Consider the following 23,669-nt stretch of genomic DNA (forward strand, 5'->3'; position numbering starts at 1 on the left):
GCTATAAAAGGCGCGGGAGCAAGGCTCCCGCGGCGCTGTCAAGGAGCTCGAAGCGGAGGGTGCTCGGGACGGGGAGACCCGGCCGCCGGGCCGCGGGCGCCTCAGCGATGTTTTACTCAGGACTCCTCACCGAGGGCGGCCGCAAGGAGACCGACATGCGGGAAGCGGCGTCCCTGCGACAGCAGCGCCGGATGAAGCAGGCGGTGCAGTTCATCCACAAGGACTCCGCCGACCTGCTGCCCCTGGACGGCCTCAAAAAGCTGGGCTCGTCCAAGGACACGGTGAGCTCCCCACCCTCGGCCACGCCTGCCTCCGGCCTCCCTCCGGCCGGGCCGCCGCTGTCGCCCTAGCCCTCGCTGCCGCTTTCACTGAGTCACCGGCCAGGCCTGTGGCTGTCCGCTCCCTGGCGGTGCTCGGCAGAGACCCTCCCTATCTCTCATCCCTGGGGACCTCTTAGCTTTCCTCGTCTCTCGTGGCAGCCTCCTCCCGGGAGCCTGGCTTTCTCCTCCCCAGTACAAGGAAGAAAGACACCCTGCCCTGCCCTATTGCCCTCAGATTTCCTTTCCTCCCGCTTATTCGAATCTCGGATTTGGCTCGCGGGGCTGGAACCTCACAGCGAAGTCTCAGCTCCCACTGCCTCCTCGCAGGCTGCGTGGCCAGTCCCGTGTCCCAGACAGAGGTGACTCGTAGTGGGTGATTGAGAATCAGTGGAACGCGAGGTTTCGTGACAGTTGCTGAATCTAGATGACTTTGGTTGTTTCTATTGCGCCCGGCTCCCTGCCGCCCCAAATCTATTTAGTTTAGTTTGGGACTTAATCTACCTTTGATTTCCTACCCTGAGTAGGGGTGGGGCAGGCAAGGAAGGGGGGGGTTGAGCTTGAATATTCCCAGAACCTGAACATCTCATCACTCTCATCTCTCCCTCTTCTTCCGTCCTCCCTCTAAGGAGTGCATGGTGGGAGGAAGCACTGGGTGCTCCGTCTTCCAGACCAGATAATGCATGTACATAGTTGGAGCTGGGGTTGGTGCAGTCTTCTTATTTCTGGCAAGATTATTCTTGGTATTAAGTAGAAGTCCAGGATGTGGGCCAGAATCCAAAACCATATTGTCCTCCATCTATTGAATAAGGATGAATGGCTGAGGGATATGACCTATATTTAATTCTCATCCCTTTCTCACAAATTTATATCTAACTCTGGAGTTTCATCTGGAGTTTGCTTGTACCTTGATTTTTTTTTTTAATGAGACAGCAAGGTCTTGCTATATGTATAAAACCTATGCTGACTTGGCCTTCAGTGCACAGCCCAAGTTGGTCTCTAATTCTGGATCCTCCTGCCTCAGCCCCATGGTGTAGGCATGCATCACCACCCAACTTTGATTGTTTTCTTGTATCTATAATTTCCTTATTATCTGCAGAGAAATTTGTGAAATATTGTCTTTTGCAGAAATAAACGCTCTAGATAATCTTTCTAGTATTTTTATATTTTGAGCATCTGAAATGCTTAATTTTGAATGTGGTTATTGGCCCTGGATCACTTAAATTGCTATTTCTGGCCCCAGTATGGCAATGAAGGCTAGTGTTTCAGCTTTTTTTTTAAATAGTTCTAATGATTCATCAATACCAAAGATTTTCCCTCCCTATCATTAGATACTCTCACCAAGGAAAAGAGCTACTCTTACTCTGTTTTTTAAAAGCTGTTTTCCAGCTTGAGCCTGGGTATAGTTGATCTAGTCATGCTAACCCAGAGTGATGAGTGATGTTAATCCTATCAAGGAGATAACTCTTTCTTGCCTTCTTTCACTTTAAAGCATTCATGATTCATTTGGTCAGTCTGAATCTTCTCTCCTTCAGACCAAAGTAATCCTATTCAATAAGGTGGGAGGTATTATGAAAAGAATTAAAATGTGATGTTTAAAATGTTGGATTTAAGGTATAGATGTTTGGTTTCCCTGGGTGGCTAAGGAGCTCCTTGATGAGAAATCACAACACCCTTCTTCCTAAGATTCCTCATAGGACTTCGTGTATGTAAGGGTAGTTCTGTTCTGACTCCCTTTGTCACAGCATAGAGCACAGCTGAAGGCTACAAAGAGGCAGCTTTCAGGGTATAGCCAGGGTATGACACACAGCAGTGACTGTGAAACCCTGAACCATGTTTCACACTTTCTGTACTCCATTTTCATAGCTAATCTCTCTCGATCACTGTTCTCACACCTTTAATGAGCAAGTTACTGAAGGAGGAACCAGAACACATCACAGAAGCCAAGGCTGACTGAAGGAGGGCAGGGATCACAGAAGCCCAGGCTGACTGAAGGAGGGCAGGGAGAGTCGCAAGTGCTGGGGTGAAACAGCATCCGTGGAACTGATGTTGCAGCCTCAGCACAGTCTCAGAAAGGATTTTAGAAACACTCTTATCAACTTATTTGCAGACAAATAGATCATCCTGACTCCATTTTCTCCCTTGATGTGACATTTGGAGGGTATTAAAATTAACTGTAGTTTTTTATTTGAGGTAGTTTATAAACAACCCCAATAGAAAGGGAACAAAAAGGGACACAAAAGGATACAAGTTTAGCTTTTATTGACTCAGGGACTTGAGCAGTGTTAAGACTGTGAACTATTTTTCATCATACAAGTATGTTTTAATTATGCTGTTGACTTTTCTGAATTATCTACTTGTATTACGCTGTTTCTGTAATGTTTACAGTTTGATATTAATATTTTTGTTTTGGCAGAAAGATGGTCATGTTCTCTTGGCCCCAGCATAGTGCCTTTACCCAATTCCTTTGTGTGTGGAGTTGGCTGATACAAAGTCTACTGTGGAAATTAATCATATTTCTTATAGCTGGCTCATTTATTTTGTAGTTTTATTGTATTGGGATTTTTGTATTAAATTAAGAAGTAAAATCATATTTACAAGCCATATTATATTTGACTTTTAAAAAAACTGATAGAACCAGGCATTGGTAGTGCATGCCTTTAATTCCAGTACTTGGGAGTCAGAAGCAGGCAGATCTCTAAAGCAAGTTTCAGGACAACCAGGGTTACAAAGAGAAACCCTGTCTGGAAAAGCCAAACCAACCAAACAAAACAAAATCCTGACAGACTAGCTAGACAAAAGTAGCCTTATTCTTGGAGTTTTGACTGTTGTAATTTTTCTTGTTTGGTTACCAGGTTAATAAAAGTTCTTTTTTTTTTTGTACTAAAGGCTTTACTTTCTGAAAGCAGTTATATCATGTGATGATATGCTGGGTTTCTTATATGATGTCATTACTGGCATATCTGGCTATATCCTTCCTTACTTAGTAGCAGAGGAAGAAATTTTCTTTCCTTCCTGTTTGAGCCTGCATACAGCCCAAAACTTTAGCCAACCTAACTAGAATTAAGGCCAGGAGAGGGATATTAGAACACAGAGAGTAGGAAACTGACCATTAAATACCTGTGAACAAATCTCTGTCAAATAGAGCAACTCAGCCTGGTGCCCTATAGATTAGACACCTATAATGCTACAAGTCAAAAATTAGAGAACTTTGTAGCCTTAGAAAAGGGTTAAATGCCAATATAATACCAGCCTTTGGAAGGGGATTGTGATGGGATGGGGAGAGTAGTAGAAGTTGGGGGTGGATACAGTCAAGAGACACTGTACATACGCATGCAATTGTCAAATAAAACGCTGTTTTAAAGGAATTACTTTTATGGAGATATTGAAGGAAATAAGGGAATAAAATATGTCAGGAAAGAACATTCTGGGAAAAAGACACAGCAGTTGCAATAGTTTGGCCATCAGGATGCTTCACAGAATTAGAGAACGGAGAGAGGGCCAGTGCAGCTAGAGGAAAATGAACAAGGAGTGTGGTGACAGGAGGTAAGACAGCAACAGACAAGCAATGGAAGACTAGGTCTGGTTTTTTCAGTGTTGAGGATTGAACCAGAACCTTGCACATGTGAGATAAGGATTCTACTACTAAACTACATCCCCAGCCTCTGACATACATTTACAAAAACTTACTGTGGCTATGCAGAGAATGAACTGAAGCATAAAAATCAAAACACACGTTAGGAGGCTATTGCATTATAGACAGAAAAGTAGTAGCTTGGCTAGATTGGAGGTAGTAAAGACGAGAAACGGGTGTGGCTTAGAGGAAGGAGCAACAGCACTTGGAAGGAAGAACAGGAAAAGAATCAAGAGTGTATATGATGCCAGAGAGATAGCTCAGCACTTAAGAAAATTTGTGACTAACTGGGGTGCAATTCCCAGCACCTACATGGTGGCTCATAACCTTCAGTAACTCCATTTCCATGAGATCTAACTCATCCCCTTTTGAACTTCCTGGGTGCAAAGATATTCATGCAGGAACAACACCCATACACATAAAATAAAATAGAAAAAAGAATGTGTATGAGTTGGGTATACTGCCTATAGTCTATCTAAGACTAGACTGGGCAACATAGTGAGACTCATCTCAAAAATTAATTAAACATAACCAAAACAAGTAGATGGTTATGCCATTTGCTAAGGTTGGCAGGAAGAAGTAATTGACCGAATGTGGAGCTCAAATCTCATTTATTACTGTTAAAGAAAGCAAAATTTGGGTCTGGAGAGATGGCTCAGCAGTTAAAAACACTGGTTGCTTTTCCAGAGGACCCAGATTCAAATCCCAGCACCCACAAGGCAGCTCACAACTGCCTATACCTCCAGTTCCGGGGGATCTGACACCCTCACGCAGGCATACATGCAGGTAAAGCACCAATGCATATAAAATAAAAATAAACAAATCTTAAAAAAGAAAAGAAAAGCCGGGCGTTGGTGGTGCATGCCTTTAATCCCAGCACTCGGGAGGCAGAGGCAGGCGGATCTTTGTGAGTTCGAGACCAGCCTGGTCTACAAGAGCGAGTTCCAGGACAGCCTCCAAAGCCACAGAGAAACCCTGTCTCGAAAAACAAACAAAAAAGAAAAGAAAAAAGGAAAGCAAGGCTTGGTGAGATTGGTGATTTGCCCGAGGAAATATTTGACAAGTGGTGACTTACTAAAATTAGAAAGCTTTCATGCAGAGATAATTAAATAGATGAGATTGGGAAGGGGGATGCGTGGTAGCTAGTAGATCTTGGATGCTAAATTGAGAATTTTTGTTTGATCTAGCCAGAAAGAGCACCATTGTAAGGGTAAGAGATGAAGGTAATGCTTTAGGTTTACAGTTGCTTAAATTTAGCAGTAGAAATAAAGAGTAATATATAAGGAGGCAGAATTCAATTCACCAAGATAGGGGATAGAAAAGAAAAAAGTATTTATGGGAAATAAGGGTAGGACAAGTTCAGTCTGAAGTGCCTGTGGAATGTCCAAGTAGGGGGCACAGTAGGCACTATGGGCCTGAAACTCAAGAGTAAAAGCTGTGCTTGAGACGAGTCTTTATAAAGGTAGTAATTTATGCAATGAAAACAGATAAAATTGCCCAAGGCAAATATGTAGAGTGAGGAAAGGCCAAATACAGAGCCCAGAAGATCACTGACATTTTAAAAAGGAACAGAGGTAAAGGGACCAGTAAACAAGGCAAAGAATAAACAGAAAGATGGCTTTGAAAGCTAGTGGAAGAGATGTTCAAGAATAAAAATGTTGAGCTTATTGCAGAATTTCTGGTGACAAATATATGGAAGAAATTCATTAGTAATTAAGTAGTCAAATCCATATATGTTTGTATAATATACTCAAGTATCTGCAGATGATAGCTCCAAGTATAGGTTGGGGAGATGGCTCAGGGTTTATGAACACACACTACTCTTCCAGTAGAACTGAGTTTGTAGCAGTACCTACATTGGGTGGTTACAACTACCTGGAACTCCAGATCTAGGGGATCCAATGATCTCTTTTGTTCTCTGAGGGTGCTTGCACTCATGTGCATACACTCCCTGTCCTGACACAAAATTATAAATAATAAGATAAAAAATTTAATGTACCAAGTAGAATAGCTATGAGGGAAAAGATGTTAAGCAGGTGTATTCGTAATTTTTCTTGTTGCTGTGAAAAAAAATACCTGACTAAAGGAACTTTAGGAAATAATGATTTATTTTAGCTCATGGATTAAGAGTACAGTCCTTTATGGCAGGAAAGGCATGGTAATAAAAACTTGTGACCCTGCATCTATTATGTTGCAGTCAAGAAACAAACACATACACAGGCACATGCACAGATGCACAGCTGCACAATTACATATACTTAAAAAATAAATCTTGAAAAATCACATGTGTGTGTTGTATATGCATATAAATACTATTTAGTGTTTGCATGTCCTAGCAGATGCTTTAGTTACCTAATTGGTTTTCCATTTTCAGTCCTTTTCTTTTTGACTCTATAGAGATTAGTAGAAAAGCTAAATTCTATCCCGAGGTTTCTTGCAGTGAGGACGGCTGTTGAATTTCATCAATAAGATACGGGGGGGAAACCTGCTAAGAGAACTTCCTGAAAAAACATTTGTTTTCATGACAAAAGGGATGGATGGCATTAGCATGGTTCCCATCCTCTTCCCTCTGGTTTTGAATATGGACATAATGCCTGAATCCAGGGCGCCTTGCTTATGACCATGTGGGCATGTGCAAGAAAAATGAAATTGTTAATCTGCTGAGTTAATGTAGGCGGTATCCACCTTCAAATCTTTTGTTGCTTTAGAAAAATAATAGTCCGCTTAAACCTCTGTAAACTGGCCTTTCTTGTGGCGTCACTATTTCCTATGATATGGAATCACCATATTTTTTTTAACCTCACTGTGAGATTTCCGCCTTCCGTGTTAGCATGTTTGTTGGTGTTGCCCTTGTTCAGGTCTTGTTTAGGCAGCCATGTTGAGATTTCATGTTTGTAGCTTCCTTGACACTTCTAGAAGTTGCAGTCTTAAAGCAAATTTCCTGCTCCTCTGGCTCTTAGACTCTTTTCACCTCCTTCTCCTTTGTGTTCCCTGAGCCTTAGGAGCAGGAATTGTATTATAGATGTATAGAGCTGAGTGTTACATGATCATTTGGTCTTTGAATTTTGATGGGTTGTGGTTTTTTGTAATGCTCTCTGTCTGTTGCAAAAAAAAAAAAGGTTCTTTGATGGGGGTGAGATAGCTGGTTGGTCTCTGGCTCAGTATGAACTCATTTTTATTTTTGAGGCAGAGTCTCATGCAGCACAAGTTTATCCTGTACTCACTATGTAGCTAAGGCTGACTTTGAATACTTGATCTTCCTATCTCCACTCAAATGTTGGGATTACAAGCATGTGACACCATGCTTGGTCCATTTTTTTCTTCTTAAGGACATTCTTCCCATTTTCTCATTTCATTTTGGTCTGGCTGCTGTTCATCTTAATAGGCAAACTTTTCCTCCAAACTGCTCTCAGAATTTCCTTTGCTGTCCTTCTCTACTGGATCCTGTTTAAATTTTTATTTATTTTATATGTATGAGTGTTTTGCCTACATATATATGTGTTCTGTATGCATGCCTGCATGCCTGGTTCCAGCGGAGGCCAGAAACTGACATTAGATCCCCCAGACCTTGAATTACAGAAGGTTATGAGCCACCATGTGGTGCTAAGAATCGATCCCAGGTCCTCTGAAAGAACAGTCAAATGCTCTTAACCATTGAGCCTGCTCTCTAGACCCCCTTTACTGGAACCTTTAGTTCTTGGATCCTATGCTTTTTGTCTTTTGTCTCCCTCATTTTGGTTGAATGTCTTTCAATAGCTTCTTATGGTTGTGTGGTAAATAGCTCCTTAAGAGTTGATTAATAGCACGGCTAGGTATGAAATGATTTACTTTTAGATTTTTAAAAGTAATTGGCTTTGGTTTATGAATATAGGTGTTTTGTTTGCATGTGTTTGTGCCAATAGTGGTCAGAAGAAGGCATCAGATTCCTGGATGAAGGTATCTCTGGAACTGGACTGATAAGAGGTTGTGAGCTTCCATGTGTGTGTTGGGAATTACCTGTGTCCTATACAAGAGCAGCCCATGCTCTTAACCACTGAACCATCTCTCCAGCCCCACTGTTATATTTTTGAAGGTATTATTCCATTGTCTTTTAGCATGTGTTTTTACTGTTCAAGAATCTTTATCATTCTGGCTCCTGTATTTGGGTCATACTTTTCTCTTTGGAAGCTTTTGGGATCCATGTCATTTATGATATTCAACAGTGATGTGATATCTTTTTGCCTGTTTTCTTTTTTAGTTCTTTACTTCCTAAGGACGTAATATCTTGAGGTAGATTTTTCCCCTTCATTGTGCTAGGCTTTCCCCTCTGAATCTTTAAGTGCACATCCTTCAGTTCTTCCTTAGTGTGGTACCCAATACTATCCTATAGCTGTTATACACATCTGGAAGCCAAACTATTAACCAGTCATAGTATTTTAAATTACTCTTAAAAAGAGTAAACTTTTAGTATTTTTCCCAGCTGTTTGGGTCAAGTGGGAGTCATATGCAGGCTTTAAGCCAGTGGTTATCAACCTTCCTAATGCAGCAACCATTAGATTATTTCATTGCTACTTCATAACTGTAATTTTTGCTACTGTTATGAACTGTAATGTAAGTATCTACATGCAACCCCCGTGAAAGAGTCAATCCCCAAAGGGGTCATGACTTACATGTTGAGAAGTATTGCTTTAAACTATGCTGTTTCTATCCCTCTTCACACCTCTGACGGTAAAAGTTACAATACCTCTAACTTCTCAGTTTTGCTAGGGTTTTGGGTTGATTGAGAAAACTGCTTTTGCTTCTAGACACCACTGTACATGTAATAGCTCAAATATAAGTCTCCTAAGTATCAGCATAAATGGCCTTTGCTATTTGTGGGTTCTTATCCACAGATTCACTCAACTGTAAGATGAAAATATCCTTTTACAAAAACCTGTTTATAGGGACTGGAAAAATGGCTTAGCACTTAAGAGCACTTACTCTCCAGAGGGCTCAAGTTAGGTTCCCAGCACCTATCTTGGTCAGCTAACAACTGCCTAATAACTTTAGATTCAGGGGATTTGACACCTTTTGCTAGCCTCATGTGCACATGTGCACATGCACATGTGTATACATACACACACAATTAAAATTAAATAATTATTTAAAAAAATAAAATAAGGGGCTGGAGAGATGGTTTAGAGATTAAGAGCACTGCCTGCTCTTCCAGAGGTTCTGAGTTCAATTCACAGCAACCACATGGTGGCTCACAGCCATTCTGTAATGAGATCTGGTGCCCTCTTCTGGCCTTCAGAGATACATGCAGGCAGAATATACATAATAAATAAATAAATCTTAAAAAATAAATTGTAGACATGTGGATTGAGATTCACTAGACTAGGCTCAATATAGGCTAGTATAATTTTATTCGGGGAGAAGGCACTTACAGGAAACAAATGACAGCTGCAAGTTCCCAAGGATCCACACAGGCTGCTCTCTGTGATCCAACCAGAAGCAAGAGAGAGCCACCTGTCTGTCCCTAACCCCAGGCCTAAAACCACTTTCCATCACACCCGAACGTGCGTGATCAGCGCTACAGGTGAGGGTGGGTTGGATATCTCACTACAATTCCCCTTTTAGTCTAAAGAAAAAGATTTAGGCTTGATACAAAACTATATATAAAGATAGCAATATCAAGTACTCTCTAGAAGAAGGAAAGGTAAGAACACACACACACTTAAGACCTATTGCCAGTGAAGCAACTAGAGCAAATGGCAAGAACTACATATCCAGTCCTAGGGTAGAGGCATAACAGAGATTACTATAGAGTTGTCCTAAACTGGAAAGTTTAAGTCTTGTACCTAATACTTCTAGGAGGAGAGAACAATTATTGTGACAGTCTAATCTTCAACCTCATCAAAGACCTGAGAAGGAGGATAACAATACTAGGGTAGGCGGGAAGTGCAGGCGAGAAACTTCCAAAAGGTGCAGCGATGACATAAATAGCAGGGGGATGGGCGACGCAATCATGGTGCAGACTCCCCGGCCCCTGGGTGAAACCTAGTCCCCAGGTCCCGTGAATGTCCACATAGGCGCCAGATATAGATGCGTGAATCGAGGTTCACTGGACTAGACTCAACATAGGTTAATATAATTGTATTGGGGAGAAGGCACTTACATAAGAAACAGATGACCGCTGCAAGTTACTGCTTTAATCTCAGCCAAAGACAGGCTGATCTTTATAAGTTCAAGGCCAGCCAGAGCTACATAATGAGACCCTGTTTAAAAAATAAGAAACCAGCCAGGCGTTGGTGGCGCACGCCTTTAATCCCAGCACTCGGGAGGCAGAGGCAGGCGGAGCACTGTGAGTTCGAGGCCGGGCTCGTCCGACAGCCTCCAAAACAATACAGAGAAACCCTGTCTCGTAAAACCAAAAAAAAAGAAAGAAAGAAAGAAAGAAAGAAAGAAAGAAAGAAAGGAAGAAAGAAAGAAAGAAAGAAACCAGGGCTGGAGAGATGGCTCAGAGGTTTAAGAGCACTGGCTGCTTTCCCACGGGTCCTGAGTTCAATTCTCAGCAATCACAAGGTGACTTACAACCACCTATAATGCGATCTGGTGCCCTCTTCTGGCCTGCAGACATACATGCAGGCAGAACACTGTATACATAATAAATAAATAAATCTTTAAAAATTTTAAAATAAAAAACTTGTTTCTCTACTAATATGGCTGACTTTTCCCTTGGTCATTATCCTCTAAACAATACAGTATAGCAACTATTTACATTGTATTATGTATTGTAAGCAATCTAAAGATGGTTATAATATAGGGGAGGATATGACCAGGCTTATATGCAATAGCCATCATTTTATATAAGGGACAAGTATTCATGCAGTTTGATATCTGCAGAGGGTCCTGGGATAAATTCTGAGGGTGAATGTACTAATGGAAAAGTTAGCAAGATGACTTTGCATGTAGTTCCAGAGACCCAAGTTGACAGTGACCTTTGAAAAGGCTGCCATGACACTCAACTCTGACAGTCATTCAAAATTCAAAATGAAAATGTGAAGCAATGTGTTCAGGAGATTTTTATGGGCCAGTCTTAAAGGTGTGCATACCATTTCTACTCACATTCTATCCTCTCGACCTCAGTCACATGGCTCTGCCAAAAGAAGGGTAGAAAGCATAATCTAGTTACTGCCCAAGATGGAGGGAACTAGGATTTAAATGAACATCTATCAGCCGATACCTCTCCTGTGGTCTGTGGAGTAGAATAGTGTGAAGTAGTCAAATTTTCTCTAGTCCAAGCCAGTTATTGTTCAGCTACATGTTGTTTAGATGTCAAATTTTTGACAAAAATATATTTTCTTTTTCTCTTACTATTTTTTTTGTTTCTTCTTATGGGATTTAAGCCTTTCTTTTTCCTTTACTATAGTGTTAGGAAAATTTTGGTTGGGAGCAAGATAAATATTAGCTATGTAACCTCCTAAAATATGTAGGCATGGGTCTGGAGTGATGACTCAGTGATTAAAGGGAATCGACTGTTCTTTTAGAGGACCCAGGTTGAATTTTCAGCTCCCTCATGGTGGCTCACAACCATCTGTAACTCTAGTTTCAGAGGATTTGATGTCCTTTTCTGGCCTCCAAGGGAACCAGGCATGCACAGGGTGCACACATCTACATGCAAGCAAATCCCCCAAACACATAAAGATGAATAAGCAAGTAAAGCTTAAAAATATGTAGACATGGGGCTGAAGACTTGGCTCAGTGGTTAGAGTACTGGCTGCTCTTTCAGAGGACTTGGGTTCGACCAATTCCCAGTACCCACATGGCAGCTCGTAACTACCTACAACTCCAGTTCCAGGGGATTTGACACTCTTCACACAGACATACATGCGGGCAAAACACAAATCCACATGAGATAAAAAGTAAATAAACTGTAAAAAATATGTAGACAAAATAAAATGGTCAAATATTTGAGTTTAATATAGGTTACTTGGTTACTGTAAATCTGCTGTGGAAATTAAACATATTTCTTATGTCTGGCACCCTTATTTTTATCATTTCATTGTATTGGGCTTTTTTATTAGATTAAGAACTGAAACCAGATTTATGACTTAAAAAAAAGCAAAACACAACAACCGATAGAGCCAGGCATTGGTGGTGATGCCTTTAATACCAGCACTTGATGGGCAGAGGCCGGCAGATGTTTGAATTCAAGGTCAGCCTGGTCTACAGAGCTAGTCCCAAGACAGCCAAGACTACACAGAGAAACACTGTCTTTAAAAAAAAAGAAAAAGAATAAGTATCCACTATTTGTTTTGTTTTTGAGTTTTGTGGGAGGATTTTTTCTTTCCAGGATCTAGGAATGTCGAGTATGCTCTTTAGCTTAAAGAAGAAGGCTCCAGGAGAAAGAGAAGAAAATGCAGAGTTATACTAGGAATGAATTGAGAATGTTAATGATTAGGCTTCTCTGTAAGATTAAAAATAACCAGATACTGTTGTGTTCAGCAAGACAGTGTAGAAGAAACAAGCTTTTGATGGGAGATTTTGATTAGATGGCCCTTAAAGCCCCATATGCAAATTCAGTTTGTCTGGGTAGGTCCTGCTAAGTGGGACTTGGCATAAACTACATCCCTGCTTTAGTATGGCTTGAGCTAGGATCCATCTTATTAGTGAAAGATTAAAATGAGGAATTTCTTTCTTTTGAGGAACAAAGTATTCTCTCAGTATTACATCACAAAATCTGATGGAGTTAGCACTTTCTCTAGCCACCCTTATTAAGCTAAGAGACATTCATTCCCCTCATCAATGCGTCTTCCTCTCCTTTCCCCAAGGGTACTAACTTATAACCTTCTTTGCCAGGAATTGGTATATTTTAGGAATCTATTTCTTCTACTCACTAGAGCTACAGTGAGTCACAGTTCTGACACCCTTCTTCCTTTGAAATCTGTAAGGTTCAAAGGTAGCTTATAATAAAGACTTTCCCTTTGCTATCCCCTTCCCCAGTGTTAAGAGAAGCTTTTTCTTTTGCTAGCCGCTTTGGTTTATCCCCCGCCAGTCGCCTGGGCTCTGCCGCGCCAGCCTGGTTCTAGATCCGCATGAGTCCCAAATAAACACACAGGAGTCTATATTAATTATGAAGCTGTTGGCCTTGTTTGTCTCTTACTGGCTAGCTCTGCCTTAAGTAATTACCCCATAATTGTTAATCTAAGTATGTTTCTTACCGGAGAATAGTTCCCGGCGTCCTTACCCCCATGGCGTCACATGTTGACTCTCTTGTGTTTCCCCTTCCCAGAATCCTCCTCGACTCCTAGTCCCTCCTATCTAGGTTTTCTAGTGGCCAGACAGTACTTTATTGACAAATGCACAGGCAAATAACAGGACTTCCCCAACACCCAGGACCTTCTGGGATCTAGACTTCTTTTTTGTTTGTTTGTTTGTTTGTTTTTGAGACATGGTTTCTCTGTGGCTTTGGAGGCTGCCCTGGAACTCACTCTGTAGACCAGGCTGGCCTCGAACTCACAGAGATCCTCCTTCCTCTGCCTCCCGAATGCTGGGATTTAAGGCATGCGCCACCAACGCCTGGCGAGATCTAGACTTCTAAGGGTAACTTTTTACCCTGTGAACCAGAGGAGGAATGTGGTTGGTTAGGATCTTGGGACTAAGTGCCATCCTTTGAGAGTTTTGAAACATTACTGTAAAGTAGGCACACGATACATGTACATAGAAAATTTCTCAGGTCAAGTGACTTAACCTAAAAAGAGAGAGAAGTAATGTTCTAAAGTGGTCTGGAGGTCACTTTGAATAGGAATAGAGGAACATTATCTAGAGACTCAGACCTGTCAATGTTTCTTGACATTCAGTTCCTGAAACATACATAGTTTGTTAAATTCTCTTCTTGGTCATTGTCTGTCTGTTTTAAGTCTCCACTTCCTTGTTAACTATACTTAGTGGCAGAGTGTTTGGCTAGAATGCAAACACTAGCATACACTAGGTTAAATCCTCAATACCGTGGAAAGAGGATGTTGAGGGACAGAAGACAGGAAAGAGGAGAAGGAAGAAGAGGAGAAAAGTAGAAAAATGAGTAACACGATAGGCCAAGTATTTTCAAGTCTACAGACTGTCAGTGAGGATGATTCCTGTGGGGTTTGCCTAGTTCCAAAATGTATATGTTAAGAAGTTTACTGAGTCATGCATTACTATCTTCCTATTCCATCAGCCAAGCTGGTTAATTCCACCTTTAGAAGAGCCAGGCCCATACGACATCTGCAAAATTGGTATGAAAAGTAAGACTATATAGGTGTGACATTTAACATAGCAATTAGCAGAGCTTCTGAGTACCCTTGACAATGACCTGCCCTTTTTATAAGGCACTGAAAATACAGAGATCATTTATTCCAGAATAAAGCTTCTTTCTCCTTACTTGCCCTTATAAAGGGAGGAAGATAGAAGTCCACATCACCAGGGCTCTTCAGTTCTCTTAAGTCATAGTTGGTCCTATCTCCATGTATTAGTTACTTCTCTATTACTATGATAAAACACCATCACTAAGACGATTTATTGAAGGAAGGGTTTATTTGAACTTACAGTTCTAGAGGGATAGAGTCCATCATGATCACAGTGGGGAAGTGTGGTAACAGGCAAGCATGGTGATTGGAGTTGGAAGCTGAGAGATGAAGGCTCACATCTTGAACCACAATCAGGAAGCAGAGAGGGCACAGCAGGGATATCACAGGGCTTTGAAAACCTCAAAGTGATGTACTTCCTCCCACAAGACCACACCTCCTGGAAGCAGCCTGCTTTCTTTTATGCCCCAGGATCACTTTCCTAGACACAGCACTACCTGCAGTGGGCTGGGCCCTTCCACATCAACTGTCAGTCAATAAAATGCACCACCACTTTTCTATGACCAATCTGATGGGGACATTTTCTCAACTGAGGGGCCATCTTCTCAGGTTACCTGAGATTATGTCAGGTTCACAAAGAAACTAAGAAGGACAATCCAGAGTAGTCTATTACATGTTGATTTATAGATCTGCCCTGACGATACCTGTGTCATCCTCACATGAGGCCAAGTTGGAGCTGCTATGTGAGGTTCCTTCATTACTTCTGTGGAGCCAGGGTGGGGGTGGTGGGAGAAGAGAAAGTGGCCTGGAAGTAAGACGCCTCTGCTTTCTATCCCTCAAGCAACCTCATAACATTCTGCAGCGGCGCCTCATGGAAACCAACCTGTCTAAGCTCCGGAGCAGTCGTGTCCCCTGGGCCTCCAAGACCAACAAATTCAATCAGGCAAAATCTGAAGGGCTAAAGAAGTGTGAAGATGATGACATGATTTTAGTGTCTTGCCAGGTAATGTTCAGGGAACAGCTTTTCTAAAACTTTCCAGAAAGTAGGACTTGGAGACCCTTTATAATCCCAATAATAGGCCCTCTCCTCAAAACGTTATAGACAGTGGTACTTAACATGAGATTAATAAGTGAGCTTTAAAGTTCTATATATTAGAAATGCATGTAGAATTTTATGTATGTGCACATCTGGATGGGAAGAAGTACCAAAGCTCTTGTCAGATTTACAAAAGGAGGTGCTCTTTTTAAAGAGCTGGGATGTAGTTCAGTGGTAGAAAACTCATCTAGCATGTTCAAGGCCCTGTATTTGACCCCGGAGTGATTTTTTAAAAGATTGTATATATAATATTTAGTATATAGAATGAAACCCCCAAAGTTCCTTATGGGTATTCTATCAGCCTTAGAGTTAGCAGGAAAAAGAGGCAAAGACAGATTTAGCAGTGAGGGAAAATGGGTCAGCACCGACCGACTGGCCAGTTGGAAGGTTTCTCTCAAACCATGCTTTTCATTTGACATCTGCTGCTTCTTGCTCTTTGCTCTTTCCTCTTGTTTCTCTGGAGCCTATTAAAGAGTATATTTCCTTCCCACAGTGTGCTGGAAAGGACGTGAAAGCTTTGGTCGACACCGGTTGTCAGTATAATCTCATCTCTTCAGCCTGTGTGGACAGATTGGGGTAAGGAGCCACATGTGCTGGGTGCACATCTGATGTAATTATACTCCTTGTTTGGATCTGGTTTAAGGTTATAGATGCTTGGATGTATCCACAGAAGCTCAGATAAACATGCAAAGTTTTTATCTAGGCCAAAACCAATTTCCTTAATAGAGGGGACAGCAGAAGAGATCCAGAACACGTTGGGCCTTCTGCTAACTTCTAGACGGTGGGTTGAGAGGGAAAACCCAGGGTTCTCCCTCTCCTGGGCAGAGAAAGCCATTCTACCGTACTGCCATTTCACTCAACATTTCCTGTTACTTCTTTTCTTCTCCTACTCTTCAATCTAAAGTTCTAGATGGTCCCTGAGGTATCTAGCCTAAAATAAGCAGAATCAACCTAGTATTGTTTCCTTTATTTCCCTGTAGAGACTAAATCATTCCTCAGACCAAATCTCTGCAATTAAACAGTTATTGAGACAGACCAAGTGGCCTGTTTTGAACTTCATCCAAGACATGCATATTCTCAAGTGAGCTCACCCAGGGCTTCATTTGGGTTTTTAATGACTGCACACATATCTTCTACATCTGCCTTGTTCCCACTCCCCAACACCGCTGTGACTCCCTGAAGTTGGCTCTGTGAATTTTTCACATTACTATCTAGGGTTGGGATAAAGCAGATTCCAGGACTCAAATGGGAAGAATCTTAAATTTTTTAATGTGATAAAGAGATGAGGTATGTACAATATGATGGTTCCAGAAAGACTAATAATGTCCTGGTACATAATTAGGCAGCAGACTGCCATGATTCTGGAGGAATTAATAACCATCTGTACAACTGCAATTCGTTTTCTTTTGGGTGAGCTGTAACACCAAAAGAGAGGAAATGGAGGAGAGAAGAAGCATTGGCACAGAAAGTCCATAATTAAGTATTTATCCACAAACCCATAATAGCGTGGGTGCTAGCTATTCCAATCAGCTTATGTAAGTGTGTGAGCCCTTGGTGCTGTTCCTTTCTTTCCTTTCTCCATAACATCCTTTGCTGGCACCAATATCAATGCACTCACCAAGTAAATGTCTGTCCCCATTAACTTCACAGCCTAAGACAATCTGATGGAAATAAACCAAAAGAGAATGGAGAGGGGAAATGGGACCCTGAACGAAGCCTTTTCTAAATTAGGATTAATTTTTCCTCTGATATCTGTTACACGGATGGGTAAAAGACACATTAATTAAACTACCTCACACACACATGGGGATGTTAGGATGCAAGCAGAATTCTCTGAATGTGTCCTCTCTTCACAAATGCAGGTAGTGATGTAAGCATTTTAAAAATAGGAAACAAGTCTCATGGTCTCTTTTGTATTCCCTTGGCATGTTTAGGAAAAAAGGTTGAAGCAAGTACAGGCTGGCTAGCCCAGGAAGTCCCGAGAGTATCCCTATTGTGAATCAGAAACCTTTGCCAATGAGATTATGATATCTGTGTTTCAGACTAAAGGACCATGTCAAATCTCACAAGCATGAAGGAGAAAAGCTTTCTCTACCACGGCATCTCAAAGTAGTCGGCCAGATTGAGCACCTACTGATTACAGTGGGCTCTCTCCGTCTGGATTGCCCAGCAGCTGTTGTTGGTGAGTTAAATTGGGGACTAGACCCATGTACCTAACATAAACCTCTCTGAGGTCTCATGGCTGTAATACTGACTTCTTCCAAATAAAATGTTCCTATTTCCTTGTGCTGTATACCTTTGTGCTAATTTTACCCTTCCAAGTGTAGTAATTAAAGTGCCACCATACCCAGAACACTTTGGGGGGGTGTTTTTTAATTTTTTTCTTGAAACAGGGTCTTTCTAAATAGTCCTATCTATCCTGGAGCTCACTATGCAAACAAAGCTGGCCTTGAACTCACAGAGATTCTCCTGTCCCTCCTCCCGAGTGCTGGGATCAAAAGCATACACAAACATGTTCAGCCCAGAACATTATTTTTTAAATATTTAAATATGTATTTACTGGGGACTGGGAGATGGCTCAGTGGTTTAGAGTATTTCCTACTCTTGCAGTAGACTCAGGTTAGGTTCCCAGCATCTACATAGGATGGCTCACAACCATCTGTGACTCCAGTTCCAAGGGATCTGACACCGTCTTCTGATGTCCTCAGGCTCCTGTACACATATGTGGTTTATACACATAAACACTAAATAAAGAAATCTTTAAAAATGAGATGGGGCCAGTGGAATTGCTCAGTGGATTAAGATGCTTGCCATAAAGCCTGACAGCCTGAGTTTGATCCCCAGAACCTACATGGTAGAAGGAGAAAACTGATTTTTGCAAATTGTCCTTTGACTTCCACAGGTGATACATAGCACAGGTGCTCCCCTTAAATAAATACATGTAATTAAATTCTTTACTAATAAAAATTATACTTGATTATATAAGGCTATTTTCATACAAGTATATAAATGTACTTTGAGCATATTCCATTTTCCTTTCTCACTCTTTTTGGTCTAGTTAGTCTCCATTGTTTCCCTAGACAGTTTCACTGCTGTTTTATGTTATCTGTTTATGTAAAATTTTGTGTATCCATATGTAATCTGAGACAAACAAATGAGAGAAAACAAGAAGTATTTGCCTTTGGGGGACTGACTTAATTTACCCCCTGTGATTATCTCCACTTGCATCTATTTTCCTACGAAGAACATAGCTTCATTCTTCTTTATGGATAAAAACATCCATTGTGCATATAGGCCACAAGGAAACAGACTTCCTCTATATTTTCTTATTTACTCGTTTGGGGAGGGGTGTGCTCATGTGACATGACACTTGTATGGAGGTCAGAGGTTAGGTCTCTCCCTCCACCATGTGGATTCCAAGGGTTGAATCAGGTCTTCAGAACTGGAGCAAGCACCTTGCCCACTGAGCAATCTGACCTGCCTGAAGACAGATTTTTTTTTTTGGTTTTTCGAGACAGGGTTTCTCTGTGGCTTTGGAAGCTGTCCTGGAACTCGCTTGGTAGTCCAGGCTGGTCTCGAACTCACAGAGATCTGCCTGCCTCTGCCTCCCGAGTGCTGGGATTAAAGGTGTGCGCCACCAACACCTGGCACGAAGACAGATATTTTTATGTGCAAGTTACAATGCCCCCAAGGGCACTTTTCATGAACTTGGTATTTGTAATACAGGTTCTAATAGGTCTTAACAATAAAAGCCTGGAGTCAGATATTAGGTGATGAAAGCTAAAAAATTTGAGAAACAGAGCAGCCAGACACTAGAGCTCTTACCTCTATAAAATCCTCAGACTGAAAAGACCTAGTTCCTGTCTCATCCCGCCTATCCCTCTCTCCACCCAGCTCTCACCTCCTGTCTTGTCTGTACAGACCTTCAGAGGTCTACGGTTAACTAGTGGCTAGCTCTGCCCTCTGATCTGCAGGAAAGCTTTATCAGTGAGGGCAAGATCCTCTTACTCCTCTGCCATAAATTCCGAATTGTCTGCTCTCCCTCTGTGCTTCTCATATGTTCAGGTAGACTACCTGCCTATTTTTCCTGAAGGCCTCTGTCCTCTAGAGTGAAAAACACTCTGGTTTGAGTTTTGGCTCTTACCCTCTTTTAATTGTAATGATCTGAGAAAGTACTCAATAATGGATGTCCAACAGGTGTTTATTGGCTAGTTAGCTGGCTGATTTGTTGGTGGGTGGATGGATGAGTGGGTGGAACAAACAAACTTTATGGTGATTACACTGACATTCAAGCCAGCATGGAAATGTCTGAATCTTACTGTTCTGTTTTTATTAGATGATAATGAAAAAAACTTGTCGCTTGGTCTTCAGACTCTTAGATCCCTGAAGGTAGGACAGACTCTACTTCTCCTGTGATCCGTTCCCTCAGAGGCAGGGACTGAGAGTAGCATCACTGACAAGTGACCAGTGATCTTCCTTTGTTTTTAGTGTATCATAAATTTGGACAAGCACCGGCTGATCGTTGGGAAGACAGAAAAAGAAGAAATCCCTTTTGTGGAGACAGTTTCTTTGAATGAAGACAAGTGAGTACAGAAGCCAGCCAGTGAAGTCAGATCTGTCTATTATGAGTTGTGGTTATAGCCCACTGTTAGTTTTCAGTCATAGCAGAAGTCTGCCCTTCTAAGAACCAGACCAGAGTTCCCCTGTCCCACGGAACTCTGTAGTTCACATGTTATAATAATAATGAGAACACACAGTTTTTAAAGGTAGAGTTGTGTGTGTGTAACAAAATTTCAGTATATAGCCCAGGCATGGATTGAGGTGTGAGGTAGAAATGAGGGCATTGAGATAAGGTTTTAGTATGTAGCCCAGGCTGGTTTTAAATTCATGAGCCTCCTGCCTTAGCCCCCTAAGTGCTGGGATTATAGGTGTGTGCATGAGGAGTTTTAAAGCTACTTATTTGCCTTCGGATTAACTTTTTTGAATTTTCTATTAATTCTTTGCTTCTTTCTCATTTCAGCACGTCAGAAGCATAATTGCAGTGGAGCGTGTCTGCATGTGCACACACACCAGGTTGACAGACTGAGAAAACCGGGTTTGAACTAAATGCAGTAGCAACTTGCTCTGGACCAAGTCCTTCCCTCCAGTACACCCTGCAGGGGCTTCTTCCCACTCAGACCTTTCTAGACTATAGTCTGTGCTTAGAGATCTTGTCTGGTTAATGGCTTAATGGTTAAATAGCCATTGATTTTTTTTTACTTCTTTGAATATTTAATTTATAGACCCTTTTGACACTGCCAGGTCTCGTTTGTGGCTTATTTCTCTGCTTATTCCAAGAATTTTCTTTTTATTGGTCCAGTGTAGGGGCTGCCAGGTTCTATTTCTCCACAGATAACACTTAATTTTTAAATAGTAAAATATATAGTAAATAGGAACCTCTTTTTAGCTGTTTCAAAGAGATATAGAAACATGTCTTGAAGTTATTAGAGTCTCTTCTAATGAAGTAATTGATTTTTCCAATGTGAACTGATAGATGTCTCAGAGAGGTCATCTAGTCCAGACAATCCAGTTAAACGCACAGACAGGCAAGTGAATTGTCTAAACTTACATATTAAGTCAGTAGCAGAAGACAGCCAGAATCCAGCCTCACATCCAAACCAAGGCTCTTGTGTTGCTTCACTTTTCCCCGAGCCTTAAGAGGAAGGCAGCAAGGATAGAGTGCAAAACAGAGGGTACTGATGTGGTTAGTGGTGGAGTGCTTGTCTAATGCACACAAGGTCCTAGGCTCAATTGCCAGCACTAGAGGTAGAGACAGATGGCTTGGTGACTAAGAGTGCTTGCTGTGCAAGCATGAAGACTGCCATTTGGATCCCAGTACCCAAACAAAAGTTGGGCACAGCCCTACACACCCCTGTGATCCCAGAACTGAGGGTGTTGAAGACAGGATAACTGTTGGGACTTTCTAGCTTTTGGTCTAGCCAAGAGAGGGAGAGAAAGAGGGAGAGGGAGAGATTTCTCCAGAGACCCTGCCTCAAAGGAACAAAGTAGAGAGTGACAGAGAAATAGAGGCCACCCAACATGTTCCTCTGGCCTCTGTGAGCGTGCACAGGTGCACAGCTCCACATACACTCCTACAAATCCCTACATGTACCCTCTCATAGACATACATCACAGAAGATAATGAGATGGGGGATAAAACACAGGCTGCAAAGATGAAACTGTCTCTCACAGTGAACTTAACAAGAGAAAAAAGAAACCATGTATAGGAAGGAATATTAGCTCCAGACATGCTATAGATGATCTAATTGTCACTATGAGATATTGATTACCCCTAAGAACCAGCTAGAATTTCTGTCTATTTTGTTTCATATCAAAAAGATTCAAGTATCTGGAAAGAGGGGTAGAAAGGAAAAATAAAAGTCAAGTAGGGCCAGAGTAGAAGGGAGGAGACTGAGTACACTCAGTCAGTGGGAGAGCCTACCTGGGAAGCTCCCTGGGATTGAAATAAGGAGTGAATCATCCAGGCAGGGAATTGAAGATTGGGAAACCTCTCAGTACAAGTCAGTGTTATGAACCATTAAGAGCTGGGTGTGGCACAGGCCTTCAATCCCAGCACTCAGGAAACAGAGTATGACACCAGCCTGGTCTACAAAGTGAGTTCCAGGCCAGTCAGAAATACACAATCTCAAAAGACAAATAAACAAAATAAAACAGAACAATCGTTATAACTGCCCAGGATTTCCTGACCCATCTCAGTGGTTTGGGGAAATCACAGGGAGGACATTATTGTTTTTTTGGTTTTGCTAGTGTGTTATCTCAGGCATAGAGATACCTATAATGGAATCTCCCCTTCAGTTCAGTTATAGAAGTATTTGGCTAGTCAGAAAACTATCCAACTGTGAGTATCCCTTCAAGATATTCCTAAGTCTACCCTTGGCTCACAGCAGTTGGCTAGTGTCCCAGCCATCAGCCTGCCTATGAGAGACCAATGTGCCCTTTCACTGAGGCCTCCCTGCTCTTGTGTTCATCACAGCACCACACGGCCTGCTTCTCATAGGCCAGGGCTGGAAGATGTCACCCCCCTCCCCATTTCCCTACTTGAGACTTCTACCCCAAGCCCAGACTCTTGGCTGCAAGGGAAGCATACTGCAGGCTCCTTCTAGTGTCTCCTTATTTGAATTTCTTGCGATCAGCAGTTCTCAGGTTCTTGAAAGATGCATTTGATCCTGGCTCTTTTGAGTTCAGCACTGTGTGGCACTAGGATGATTAGATGGCTTTTAGTGTTCTTTCTGGTCTGTGAAAGTCAGTCAGTGTTTTTTTAATTTGAAAATAGAAATAACTGGGGTGAAATGGACTCCATGTCATAGTTTGCTCAGCTCATTCAAATCATCTGAAGTTTTTAGCCAATTATTTTAATTCCCAGGAGCAATACAGACACCCAAAATACTTGAAGATAATTATAAGAAATCTTGAGGTTCATTAATGCTTATTTTGTTTTTTTTGAGACAGGATCTCATTTTGTAGCCTTGGCTGGCCTGGAACTCAGTATGTAGGTGAGGCTGGCTTCAAACTCATAGAAATCTGCCTGTCTCTGCCTCCTATCATTCATGCTTTTTAAATGCTGTCAAATTAGTTACTCTTGTAGCTTCTGTCTCCCAAGTATTCATAAAAGGATACTGGCTCTGCTTTGGGGAGCTAGCAAAGTAAGAAGACAAATAAGTTTTTCTTAGTCAGAAATGTAGTGTTTCTAAGGGTGTAAGAAAGCGTCCATCACATCAGTCTGTGGGAAATAGTAGCTGACCTGTCTCATTCCTTCATAGATGTCACATCCAGGAAGCTGAAGGAGGAATATTTTCTGCCTTTCCTTGTTCCTTGCTCTGCACACAGCCCACTAGTATGGTTTTCTGTTCCCTGTCTCAGAGCATCTATAGATGGGATTACCTAGCTACCTTTGCTCTTGTGTAGTACAAATACCTTTTCAGGCTGGGGACATGGAGGAGATGAACTGGATTCCTCCTTCTGTTGCCAGGTCTCTCTGCATTAGCACTTTATCTGCTCAGTGTTTCTGGCTGTACTGGGCTTCTTTGTGACACTGATATATCAATAAACTGGAACCTTTCCCTCTGTGTGCTTGTCTGATGGTCTTTGTGCCAGGGTCCCCACCTGGAAAGTGGAGGAGTCAGGGCACAGCCTAACTGCTTCGGCTTTCTGCTTTAAGGCCTTCTGAATTCGAGGCTTTGTGGGTTTCAGCTCAACTGCTGTTACTGCTTTGGACAGATAGTGCATCTCACTGAACTTGGCTTTGTTTCTATAAGACA

General features: G+C 41.8%; 1 protein-coding gene across 1 annotated transcript; it reads left to right on the plus strand.

The window, feature by feature from the left end:
* The first annotated feature begins 9 nt into the window (after positions 1-9).
* Nrip3 (nuclear receptor interacting protein 3) lies at positions 10-23,477 on the plus strand. The gene is made up of 7 exons (XM_005075760.4): positions 10-281; positions 15,097-15,258; positions 15,845-15,927; positions 17,394-17,533; positions 19,688-19,740; positions 19,840-19,934; positions 20,372-23,477. The coding sequence occupies exons 1-7, from the start codon at positions 108-110 to the stop codon at positions 20,385-20,387; spliced, it is 723 nt and encodes a 240-aa protein (XP_005075817.1). The 5' UTR covers positions 10-107; the 3' UTR covers positions 20,388-23,477.
* Positions 23,478-23,669: the final 192 nt, after the last annotated feature.

Source organism: Mesocricetus auratus, unplaced genomic scaffold (genome assembly GCF_017639785.1).
Source record: "Mesocricetus auratus isolate SY011 unplaced genomic scaffold, BCM_Maur_2.0 Super-Scaffold_4256, whole genome shotgun sequence".
In the NCBI taxonomy this organism is placed as follows: Eukaryota; Metazoa; Chordata; class Mammalia; order Rodentia; family Cricetidae; genus Mesocricetus; species Mesocricetus auratus.

Coding starts and splice junctions, on each gene's coding strand:
- Nrip3 (XM_005075760.4), top strand. CDS start 108: ATGTTTTACTCAGGACTCCTCACCGAGGGCGGCCGCAAGGAGACCGAC. Junction 15,928..17,393: donor GCCTGTGTGGACAGATTGGG/GTAAGGAGCCAC, acceptor TCTGTGTTTCAG/ACTAAAGGACCATGTCAAAT. Junction 17,534..19,687: donor TTGCCCAGCAGCTGTTGTTG/GTGAGTTAAATT, acceptor TGTTTTTATTAG/ATGATAATGAAAAAAACTTG.